This window comes from Physeter macrocephalus, chromosome 1, assembly GCF_002837175.3.
Source record: "Physeter macrocephalus isolate SW-GA chromosome 1, ASM283717v5, whole genome shotgun sequence".
NCBI lineage: Eukaryota > Metazoa > Chordata > Mammalia > Artiodactyla > Physeteridae > Physeter > Physeter macrocephalus.
Genome location: NC_041214.2, coordinates 89,376,003 through 89,389,211, shown reverse-complemented (window position 1 = coordinate 89,389,211; position 13,209 = coordinate 89,376,003). Strand labels below are relative to the sequence as shown.

The 13,209-nt window shown below is 35.3% G+C and overlaps 1 protein-coding gene across 1 annotated transcript in view; it reads right to left on the bottom strand.

Annotated features, from left to right (window-relative positions):
* Positions 1-2,290: 2,290 nt before the first annotated feature.
* Positions 2,291-13,209, bottom strand: part of SNX4 (sorting nexin 4) — a 67,993-nt gene continuing 57,074 nt past the window's right edge. Inside the window, exons 11-14 of the mRNA XM_024124346.2 lie at positions 9,424-9,523; positions 7,699-7,844; positions 6,246-6,360; positions 2,291-3,449 (exon numbers count right to left, since the gene is read on the bottom strand). Of these exons, the coding sequence (XP_023980114.1) occupies positions 3,402-3,449; positions 6,246-6,360; positions 7,699-7,844; positions 9,424-9,523 (409 nt within the window). The 3' untranslated portion in view covers positions 2,291-3,401. The remainder of the gene's footprint in view (positions 3,450-6,245; positions 6,361-7,698; positions 7,845-9,423; positions 9,524-13,209) is intronic.

The window sequence follows — 13,209 nt, the reverse complement described above, 5'->3', positions numbered from 1 at the left end:
GTTGTTACGTCTCCTTTTTCATTTCTAATTCTATTGATTTGAGTCTTCTCCCTTTTATTCTTGATGAGTCTGGCTAATGGTTTATCAATTTTATTTATCTTCTCAAAGAACCAGCTTTTAGTTTTATTGATCTTTGCTATTGTTTCCTTCATTTCTTTTTCATTTATTTCTGATCTGATCTTTATGTTTTCTTTCCTTCTGCTAAATTTGGGGTTTTTTTGTTCTTCTTTCTCTAGTTGCTTTAGGTGCAAAGTTAGGTTGTTTATATGAGATGTTTCCTGTTTCTTAAGGTAGGATTGTATTGCTATAAACTTCCCTCTTAGAACTGCTTTTGCTGCATCCCATAGGTTTTGGGTCGTCTTGTCTCCATTGTCATTTGTTTCTAAGTATTTTTTGATTTCCTCTTTGATTTCTTCAGTGATCACTTCGTTATTAAGTAGTGTATTGTTTAGCCTCCATGTGTTTGTATTTTTTACAGATCTTTTCCTGTAATTGATATCTAGTCTCATAGCGTTGTGGTCAGAAAAGATACTTGATATGACTTCAATTTTCTTAAATTTGCCAAGGCTAGATTTGTGACCCAATATATGATCTATCCTGGAGAATGTTCCATGAGCACTTGAGAAAAATGTGTATTCTGTTGCTCTTACTTTTAATATTTCTTTCTTCTACTTACTTTGAATTTATTTATTTTTATTTATTTATTTAATTTTGGCTGCGTCGGGTCTTTGTTGCTGCACGCGGGCTCTCTCTAGCTGTGGCAAGCAGGGGCTACTCTTCATTGCGGTGTGTGGGCTTCTCATTGCAGTGGTTTCTCGTTGCAAAGCATGGGTTCTAGGCGTTCAGGCTTCAGTAGCTGTGACGTGTGAGCTCGGTAGTTCTGGCTCATGGGCTCTAGAGCGCAGGCTCAGTAGTTGTGGCACACGGGCTTAGCTGCTCCACGGCATGTGGGATCTTCCCAGACCAGGGATCGACCCTGTGTCCCCTGCATTGGCAGGTGGATTCTTAACCACTGTGCCACCAGGGAAGTCCTTACTTTCAATTTAATTTGCTCCTTTCCCCCCTAGTCCCTTCCTTCCTTTCAAATATATAAATATTTAAAGCTATATAATTTAGGAAGCAAGTACAATTTTTCTGATTTGGACTTCTGTTACTTTATTTTCAGGGTTACTAAACCTTGAAAGAAACTCCTAAATGTTTTCAGGGAAAAATTTTCAGGAGAATCAGTAAATTCTACCCTGGAGGAGAATATGCATATATATCTAAAAAATGATTATAAGGCTATAAAAAACCTAGCATTCCTCTTACATAACTCTTGGTTTTTCATTCCATTCCAAGCTGCGTGTGTGTTTATTCTAAAGATGCTTGAATTTTAAGAACCTCCAGTTCCTTTGTTGGATGCTATGCTGTAATTACCAGTGACTCATTCATCAAGTTTTTGGATGTAAATGAAGGCTAGGTATGACTTCAGTTAATTTTAATGCTTTGACCACACTAACTGCATCACTAGTACACTGTCAAGATGAAATTTTCCTCTGTTACTAAGTATTTACATTTATGTAATGAGTCTTCTTTCTTTAGTTATTGCTTATATTATCTTTTTATATTTATCTTTGGAGATCTAACTCACTCTTTAAATAATTCATTTTGAGTTCTGGTTTTTAAATACAGAAAAGGGTTAATGTATATAGATTTTCTTTATACTTATTATGGATAGTACCAAAAATGATTTCCATCATAAAATTTCATTGAGTTCTTTTTTAAGGAATTATTGTGCTATCAAATGAAACTTTTTCAAAATCAACCCATCAAGAAATTCCTACTTAAATATACATACAACCAAGTGAATATCTGTATATTTCAGAGATCATCTTTTAAAGCATAGGTATCAGTGGCCTTTTCAAATTAAGTTAGCTAGTAGAAAAAAAATTTAATATATTTTATATTTAGTCTAAGGTTAGGCTGGAAGAAAAGGCTTTTGATTTTTAAAGGCCAAGCTACTTTATTTCATGAGCCAAGAGATGATACAATTCAATGGAATGAAATGTGTACCTATCAAGATGACTTTTGCTTCTAACAATTTTATCTTTTTTTTGAAAAAAAAAAAAAGGTAGAATTTTAAAAATCATACATCATTTCAGCATCTTATTTTTAAAAAACCCAACATTTTGGCATAAGACAAATTTATACAATTAAACACTTCAAAATATAATATGGCATATATTATTTTTCCATAGGGCATCAGACACTAATAGGTACAGGCCACTTTGTTAAAATAACAAAAATCATATGAAAATCAACACAATACTTCATTTATTTATTGTATAAGTTTGGCAAACAGCACAAAACTTCAGCAACATTTTAAACATGTAAAAAAGTCAAATGTTGAACAGTACTGGAAATCTTTTTTTACATAATTAGTAATAATGAGTACACATGTAGGTTCTGCAAAGCTAGCAAAATACCAAGGGTGCTTGGCTTCTGAACAAATACCACAAAAACACACACAAAAGCAATATAATTTATCTTTACAAAAATTACAGCCAAGCAATAAAAAAGGATGTTAATAATGAAGATACTAACATGTATGTTCACTACATATATCTTATACAACGAAATGCTACACTCTGTACCCTGAAATGCCATGTGTAGAGAGCCAAGCAGAGTCAATTTAGGCTCATCACTGAGGTTAAGAATTATCTGAGAATTTAATGCTCGTATGTAACATACTCAATGAAACCTTGCTATATACCAATTCCTAGATCACAACAATGTATTTTACTATATATCTGAGAAGTTGTGTCTTCTTTGTTGGCAGTGTAAAATTTTTGACTAGTATCAAAATTCTGGTAAAACACACATTGAAGGCATTTTCTAGTGTATGCAATGTTTGGGGGCATTAAAGAATGTGGGAGAAATTCTTAGATTCCACACTAAGTTTCTGCTGAGGTTTGTCAAACCAAACAGCTCAACTATAAGGCAAGGAAAATTAACCCCCTATAACAGATTAGTGGGTCTTACCAAATAAAGATAAGAATTCAATCTTAGGAAAAAACTCCCTACATAAGCAGACCTGAAACAGTGGGCACTAAAACGAACATCTAAAAATTACCTAACATCTTGATATTCAGTCATTGGTTCAGAAGCCTGACAATTTGTTGGCATATTTTATCTAATTAACATTTTTAGAATCAGCACCAGTCCCCAAAACCTCAAATTATAATATTTAATCTTCATTAAAATATACCCTTTTGTGCTATATTAACACTACAATCAAATTAAAGAAAGATGAATTTACTCAACATATATTTTTGTGTATACTGGTAGCAACTTAAATTTTTTTATTTACTTGTGCTTCTGTTTTGGGGCACTTTGATTGAAGAAAAACTCATTTCACAGGATTACATCTTGCTAAAGCATTCCTTAGCATTGGTCCAAACTTGAATTCCCTTTAAAAACAAACAAATCAAAAAAAAAAACAAAAAAAAAAACCTTTAAAATGTGATTTTGGAAGGATTCTGAAAGCCCAAGTATTTGGCTTACTGGTACGCTAAGTTTTACTTTTTGGAATAATTAACAAGTCCAGCAAATAGGACACTTCTTCTGGCAACAGTTAATATAAGTCAATGTCAAATACTTTTGAAAAAAGTAATAGAATCATTTGTATGAGCCTATCTTCAAAACAGAAAGAACTCCTACAACTTCTTTTTGAAAAACTCATTTACTCATATCACATATTCATATCATTTCTATTTATAAACCAAACAAGTTCTGTAATATTTGAAACAAAAGAAAAAACTTATTAGTCTAACAATTAAATATAAATTAATGAATTATTAATTTATTAGACTAATAATCAATATTTTGATAATTAAGTACTAATTAAGTACTAAGTTATCATCTCCCTTTCAATGGTTATAGCAGGCAATTTAGCAAAAAAACTAATATGCTATAATATACCTAACATGCTTAAACAAAAATGCATGTTTGAAACTGGGAAAAAAATGCATGTTTGTAAAAATGTAACAGTAAAATCTACACAGTGGTAGAAATAAAGGTATGTTTTCAATAAACAAGATATATATTTGCCAATAACTGCTAATTTATGAAGAAAGAATATTTTCTTTAATATTTAAACATTAAAGTTTGTCAATATTTATTGAGGCTTCAAACAATAGGAAAAAAAATTAATCTTTTTAGCTTTTCTTCCTCCCTGATGGAATACAAAAAGAAAAAAAAAAACCCACAAAAATCTTTTAAAATGTCCCAGATTGCCTGGATAAAGTAGTATCTAATGGAGGATTCACTGGTAGAATGGATAAGATAGATCTCATGTGCACTGTCCTAGTAAGATATCCGTAAGACAGCAAATGAAACAACAAAAGCTACACACTAGCACATATAATGCAATCCTGTTTTTGTGGGAAAGGAAAGCGTATATTTTCTAAATGATTGTATATGTACAAATGAGTCTGAAAAGATAAACATGAAGATTTAACAGTGTTGAGTTTTCAAAAAGGGATTTGGGGAAGGAGGAGAAGAATTTTTACTTAATATGCTTCTGGCTTATTTGAAATTTTTACAATGAGCATATATGTTATTTTTATGATAATTTTTTTAATTTAAAAAGATAAAATAACTTGAAATATATAGATACCCACATTTACCAAAAAAAGCTGATGTTAATCTTTTCTCATACTTAATTTTTTAAGTTTCTAAAGAAAATAGCACTGTACATTTTCAAATATAAGAATCCACTCCACTTAGGCAAGAAAATAAAACATGAAACACTGTAACACTGTTCCTAAGAAATAAGGTAAAAATACACTCTTACTAATCTCATGTGAGTAAACTGTTGTTTACTCTATAGTTATTATCTTAGGATACACCAGATACCCAACAGTGTGTCCACACATACCTACAGTAATATCTTGTTTATCCAGAGATTACTTTTTAGCACCCTCAATCCGCTCACCCTAAGCAAAGTGGCAGGGGCAAAGTCCTTTGAGCCATTACACAAAATCTGCATTCTTGGACAAGAAGCAAATGGGAGATCACAGGAACCTATTAATCAATCTTTTATAGGAATAAAACAAAACAAAACCAACTCTAAAAACCTTTGTTTTCTGATCTTTCAGATCACCGAAGAGTTAAAAAGGCAGATTAGAAAGATGGTAAACGTGAAGCAGCAGAAGGAGCTGATGGGATGACAGCAGCAGAGACAAAAACACCCAAAACTACAATATATTCAACCATCAGCATTTGCAGATTGATCAGTCATGGTTTTAACTTCTCTCAAGTGACCCCAAAGATCTACAACATGAAGTAACTTACGATTTCATTGAAGCATAACTATAAATTTGGCCCAATGACTAATGGGTGAGTCTGTTGTTTCTGTCTCAAAACATCTTTGTTGTCTACTGCTATTTCTGGTCATACAAGTAAAAAGGGCTAAGAAAGTGACGGTTCCAAGCCAGAAAATACCAACTTTGGATAAATTAAAGCATAAGAGTGTTTGTATGAGTGTGATTTTTTTCCCTCTAAGAATGTCTTCATAAATATGGGAATCCATCTTACTATGTGATATACTGAGATAAAGCATGTTATATTGCTCAATAAATTGCGAAGTGCTAGAGAAATGTAAAGCACTGGGACTGACTGGTGGTTGCACAGGCAGATCCTGGGTTATGAAGAAGAGGTTAAGGAATATTTTGTAGTTTGTTCTTATAACAGTGTTTTAGAAAGATCTCCATCACTGCCAAAACATTTATTTTAACCAGAATAAGCTTCAACGTCCATGCCTTCTACTGAGATGTCAACTACATGAAGGGTTTACTCTGACAACAAACCGTATCGCAGCCACAGTTTCCCAAAATAACGCTGAAACCATTTTCCAGTCAAAGTATATATCACTGTTAGGAATGGTACTGTACTGCCCTGTCCAAGGGCAGTAACCCTGGGACATATAACCAAAGTAATGTTGTAGTACATATTTTCACATACAAGTTATAAACGGGGCATACAAATTTGGAACTTTAGATGAGTAGAGACTCGGTAATTGATATTTTGATTATGACCCTTCTTTCAAAATTAAGTAGAGAAACTGCAAAACATTCTGGAAGAGGAGAAGAATGGACTTTAAAAATAAAAATGATAAATACTTTGGTCCAAATAAGAAACCGATTTTAAAGAAATTTGCAGGCACTTCTGAATATACTTGCACCTTCACTGAAACCAAAACCTACCTTTTTGCACATACTGATCTGCATGACTGCATAGCTTATGAGGGCCTCCTTTAAATCATGGTTCTTTTGTTCTTTGAAGCGTTCAATATCAGCCCAAGCATTTTTGACAAATTCTCTGAAATAAAAGGTACAGTCATTATTATTATTATTATTTAAATTAAGTAAACTACATATTATAAATCTGAATAACCACTTCTTATTTGAGTTGGGTTTTTGTCTATATAGAGGAAAAAGCTATTGTGTGTATATGATAGTTCTATTTTTTCTCTTCGTAAGAATTACAGTGGGAGAAAAAGCATACAGTCATACACTCATCTACATTTTAATAATCTCTATTCTACCACAAGAATTCCAGCTTCAAATTATTCCCATAAGACAGATGTCAATGGCTTCCTGAACCAGCTCATAAGCCTAACAGATGGCACATGAAGTTGCCTTCCTGGTGTCACTGGAAAACATACATTCTTTTCAACAAGATGGATTATGTATCACATTTATCATGTGCTTACTTTTTTTTTTTTTTTTTCCGGTACACGGGCCTCTCACTGTTGTGGCCTCTCCCGTTGCGGAGCACAGGCTCCAGACACGCAGGCTCAGCGGCCATGGCTCAAGGGCCCAGCCGCTCCGCGGCATGTGGGATCCTCCTGGTCCGGGGCACGAACCTGTGTCCCTTGTATCAGCAGGTGGACTCTCAACCACTGTGTGCCACCAGGGAAGCCCCTATCATGTGCTTACTTTAAATGACAACTAGAGTTTTAAAAATTCTGAGAGCAATTTGTCCCCCTTTTTTTTTTGGCTGCACCGCCTGGCATGCAGAACTTCCCTGTCCAGGGATTGAACCCACGCACCCTGCAGTGGAAGTGCAGAATCTTAACCACTGTCTTTTAAACTCTATTCGTGAGAGTTTAGTTTGACTTACTTGATGTCGGAAGTTTTAAAAATTAACAAAACCACCTCCAAATCAGTGATACACTCTTGGTCTGCCTTGGTCTACTCAAGAACTATCAGGTGAAAACAACAATATGAAAAATGAGCCCAACAGTCTACAAAACTGCCATGCAATAGTGACATGAACCAAGTGCTATGACAGCCTGTGAGGATAAGAGAAAGCTTCACAAGAGAAGTAATGCAAGAGCTTGGCAATGGAGAATGATCAGGCTTTTAAGTGACAGAAAAGGGCAGAGGGAATGTGCAAAGGATAGAAATCATGAAAAGTACAGGAAAATAATATTATGAAGCTTAGATACTTTCTTCTTCCTCTTTCCCTGACACTAAAACAACTGTTTCTATGCAACATGATTTTTGATTACTCAAATTTCTTAGGAATACTCAATCACTGCATTTTAGAAGAAAAGGCTACATCCAGGGACACTGGTGAAGCTGGGAATGGTTATAAACAATCTGTCACAGAGTCTACATGTCTAGCCATGTTAAAACACCTCAGCATTTTTACCTGCCTTCCTGATTTTTAGACTTAAGTTGTTGTTCTCCTTCATTTATTTGTTCTTCTAGCACCTTTATTCTGGCTTCTCTCTGCTCTGGAGTTTCTTGACCAAAGAGCTTGGTAGTCATTCCCTTCAAAGAAAACGTTCTCACGGTCTAAAATGAAATAGAGACAGATGAATGGATAAACAACACATATACACTGAAATATTATTCAGCCTTAAAAAGGAAGGAAATTCTGACACATGCTACAACATGGATGAACCTTGAGGACATTGTGGTAAGTGAAATAAGCCAGTCACAAAAAGACAAATACTATATGAGTCTACTTATATGAGGTATCCAAAGTAGTGAAATTCATAGAGACAGAAAGTAGAATGGTGATTGCCAGAGGCTGGGTGGAGAGGGAAATTGACGGTTGATATTTAACAGGTACAGAGTTTCAATTTTGCAAGATGAAAACAGTTCTGCAGGTTGGTTACACAACAATGTAAATGTACTTACTACTATTGAACTTTACCATTAAAAATGGTTAAGATAATAGATCTTATGTTCTGGATATTTTACCACAATTATTATTTTTTTTTAAAGGGGAAATAGCCATTTCCTCCCTAGCTCAGACAGAAAACACCACAAGCCTTATAACCAGGGGGCTACTAATAAGATTTCTAACACTGGAAAATATGGAAGAATCAAAAAGGGAAAAATTTTAACTGAGCTTCTTCATCATATGGAAAACTTCTACGTGAAGTATTAGGCAAGTTATTTCTTTATGTTAGTGATCATATTTTTTCTAATTACTCTGTGATATAAAAAATAGATAAAATTCAACAGGCAACAGTGAAAATAAACTAAAGAAACTATTTAAAATCTGTGTAACTCACACTAAAACTTGGTATCTATGAATAAAACAGGATGCCTAAATCCAAGCCTCAAGCTTCACTGCTTTACCATTTTCTCATTCTCTGGAGTTTATTGAGGGAAACACATTTAGGAGTAGAGAACCAAGCTCCCTGAAAATGGACTGGGAATTTCCCCTGGATTTTAAAAATAAATCAAGACAGTGTGTACCTGTTTCATGGCCAGAGGTCTTTTCCCACATATCTCTATGTGGGTAGCCCACAAGCACTTTCACAAGTAAAGTACTTGTTAACTATGAAATGACTCATAAATGGTGGCATTGTAACTGCTTCTTTACTTCCAGATTGTGTGCTCTCACCATGACAGCTTTTTTATTCCAATGAAATAACTGGACAGTAGAAAGCTGATTATAAAAATGATCTAAGTCCAATACAATAAGATAAGGAATTTTCTTCACAAGTATTCCCTGTAAGCATTCAAGAATAAAGTACACAAAAAGCTCCCTGTTAGGAGAGAGGCACTGATTCTAAAAGGGCAAAGTTTTTCAAAGTTAACTAAAATTTCTATAATATACCAGGTAAAATTAAACCTGGCAAAGGTCATTATTTCAATCCCAAAGAATAATGTTTTTTCACTTGGACTTAATCAGAAAAGAGATGGTTTTTATTACACACAGCAATGTTGGCAAAATTTCTTACAACACTATATAATACGTGTTTTAATGGCGTACATCCTTTTATATCAAGATCACAAACAAAAGAATTATAAAGTTGCCCACAAATTATTTCCCTGTAAAAGCTACAGGCATCCTGCAGCCCATTCCACTTAAGGTTTGCTATAGTAATACCAGAGACCTAAATGGAAAACCACTCACCCCAGTTGCCAGTTCCTCACACTGCTGCTTCTTGGATGCTAAGTCCTGAGCAGCCATCTCCAAATCATACTGCATAAGTTCATGTTTCCTGCACACAGCCCTAGGGATGAAAGAAAGTGCTGCCATTTAATTTTTGTGGCTTTTCCATTAATATGTTAAAAAAATTTTTTTCAGGGGTAAAGGGGAGGCATTCACGTCTTACTACGGTTGGAACTTTTATATACAGAATTTTCAAGTTTAAAATGTAGTAGCCCAACATTAAAAATTTAATCTAGCAGAACCTAAGCATAAAAACTTTATATATACTTAAAACAAAAAAGGTTGTTTTCCAATACTTGCAACATTTTTTTCAATAAACATACCATTATCACATACATTTAAAAAACGCTTTTGTATAACACAGGAACTAATGCTATAATCTCACATAACAACTGAGTCTTGTTTAAAAAGACATTATCTCAAAGCTTTCTTCTTTTTATTTAGAAACGTCTATTAGTTTTTATTTTCATAAAAGTAATCCATGCTCACTGAAAAAAAAAAAGGATTCTAATACAAGAATGAACAAAATAAGTTTCAAGAATGCTCTTTCCCCCAGTTCCACTATCCAGACATAATTCATGTTAATAGATAGTATATATCATTCCAGACTTTACCTAGGCATTTACAAATACACATATCCACCCACCCCCAGTAATTCTACATCTTTTCTTTCTCAACTATTTATATACCAAAGACACATATGTTTCTGTATCAATACACATCATTAATCTCTTCTATAACTTTTAAGAGCTGCAGAGAATTCCACTGTGTTCAGCAACTTTCTTTTGGTCCATAACTTGAAAACACCTTGGTGTAACTTTTTTTTTTTTTTTTAATTATTTATTTTTGGCTGGGTTGGGTCTTCATTGCTGCACGCGGGCTTTCTCTAGTTGCGGTGAGCAGGGGCTAGTCTTTGTTGCAGTGCGTGGGCTTCAGTAGTTGTGGCACGTGGGCTTAGTTGCTCCACGGCATGTGGGATCTTCCCAGACCAGGACTCGAACCCGTGTCCCCTGCATTGGCAGGCGGATTCTTAACAACTGCGCCACCAGGGAAGTCCTTGGTGTAACTTCTTACTACTCAAAACTCTAGAAGGAAAAGGACTAACAATGTGATGTTTTCATACCAGCTACTGAACAACTAAAGGAATACTGCTCCTCTGTTTTATTAACAGAATTCTTAGCCTGATTTTAAAAGTGATAGGGGACCGTTGGTAGTGCCAAGACTCGTCAGGACGTGCATACGGTCTCTCGCTGCCTGGTGTGGGGTTTGCCATGGGCTGGCAGCCGCCCACTTCCAGTTGGCTTTCTACTGAGTTATGAGGTGCCCGGTGTGGGGCGCCAGTCCAACTGGGGCACTGCTCCTCGCCGGGCCAACCTACTTAGCTGTACTTTTCAACTTCGAAAGTTGGCAGGAGCGACAGCAGAGTTGTTGCCTCTTCGAAGCGATAAGTTCTCTGTGCTAGTCTATCAGATGAACGGCATTTACTGTTTAACTATTCCCACTGTATACTGTGCCAGGCTTTCTTAATGGAAGGTAGTTTTATTATTTGTGTCCAGAATGATGAAGTTTTCGAAAAGAAAAGTTACCAACTGAATTGACGATATGCTGCCCAGTTGCTACTGGACTAGGATAAAATTGATTAAAACTTAAACGGTATTAAGTCGCTATATTACTTAAAGTAACCTTTATATCAAAATAAAACATTTTGACTTTAATTTCAAAAACCTTCATAATACTAATGAAAATAAGTTACTGACATTTGTTGAAAGAATATTGGTTTGAGAGATTTGCAGCTTATCTAGCTGTGCCTTGCAAAAAATTAAATTTGTCCACCGTGATTACTTAAATTTTGTATAGGTTCCTTTCAATTCCATGGCTCTTCTGTAATATTAGTGATAATGTAAAAGCGAGCTTTTGTACTTGTTTCCTAGTAAGATTCCTTTATTTTCTAGAACGTTATTAAAACCAGGGAGCTCTGTTGGCAGTTATCCTTTCTGACATGGATTATGTTACCTTGTGCTCTGGCTTTCTATTTGTGTCCTGCTTCCCTACCATATTACAAGTGTTGAAAGGGCAGTGATCTAATAGATTACCTTGTCTTTCCATCTCCTCATGGCTTCCTATAAGGATCACTTGAGCTAGGAAAGTGACTGGAATTAAGGCAGTAAAGTTCTTGAAGCAGTTGTTAAAACAGAAAGTAGAGGGCAGGCAGAAACCATTTTCTTCTATGTATTATAGGTATAACTGGACAAGATGATAGAAAGTAGTTTTAAAATCAAAGATGGGAAAATCGTAGAAAATTGCCATTCCCCACAGCCAGCTTGTTCATGATATACACTTGTGTGAACAACCAAAGATAAACAGACAGAAAAGCAAATGTAACTTACCACTAACCAAGATCACCTCTGCAAAAAGAAATGAAAATAACTTTTGGCAGGATTCTGTTTCATCTGATATAATTCAGAAGCAGGAAAAGAAGCCTTTTACAAATACTGAGAATATTAAAAATAAGCACTTGAAGAAATCATCATTTCTAACTGAAGTGAGCCAAAAGAAGAATTATGCTGGGGTAAAGTTTAGTGATCCACTTTCTCCTAGTGTTCCTCCAAAGCCTCCTAGTCACTGGATGGGAAGCACCATTGAAAATTCCAACCAAAATAGGGAGTTGATGGCAGTACACTTTAAAACTCTCCTAAAAGTTCAAACTTAGATCTCAGATTTCCGTATGTATGTAAAACAGAGCTTTTCCAAAATCCCTGGACTCTTGAAAAGCAGTGGTACAGACCTTGTTGCAATATACAAGGGCAAAAGATGAGTTTAAAAAATTACAAACAGCTTGTATTATATTTTATATTTTGTAAATACTGTATACCATGTTTTATGTGTGTATTATTCATACTTGAGAGGTATAGTTCTGTTATGAAAGTATGCATTTTGCCCTGCCCAAATGGTAGGTGTTTTGTATATATACAATGGAAAAATTTTAAGCGTGCTAAGGCACATGAAAGACCAATTTATTTGCACAAGGTACTGAGATATTTTTTCAAGAAACAGCTGTCGAATCTCAAGGTGAAGATCTCAGTGTGAACAGTTTACTAATGCACTACTGCAGTTTAAATCTGTGGCACAACCATTGTAAACATGGGGTTTGTCTATGTTTCTCTAAATTGATTTCTGCCTTCTAATTTGTAATTACCGGAAAACTCCTATTCCCATTTTTACCAAACTTAATTTCTGGTTTTGGGTTTATATCCATTCAAATTTAAAATTTTAATGCCAACAAAATCGGTTGTAATCAAATTTTAAAATAATAATAATTTGGCCCCCCAAAAAGTGATAGGAAAACAATTCATTTTTCTAAACTGGACTATCTCCCAGAGAATTGTTTGGCTCTGTAGAAGATACTATAAAAAGAGAAGACAGGGCTTCCCTGGTGGCGCAGTGGCTGAGAGTCTGCTTGCCGATGCAGGGGACACGGGTTTGTGCCCCAGTCCGGGAAGATCCCACATGCCACGGAGCAGCTGGGCCCGTGAGCCATGGCCACTAAGCCTGTGTGTCCGGAGCCTCTGCTCCGCAACAGGAGAGGCCACAACAGTGACAGGCCTGCGTACAGCCAAAAAAAAAAAAAGAGAAGACAAAGTCCTGACATTAAGAAGTTTTACAACCTTACTAAGGAGATAAAATATGCAGGTATGGGGGGCTTCCCTGGTGGCGCAGTGGTTGAGAGTCCGCCTGCCGATGCAGGGG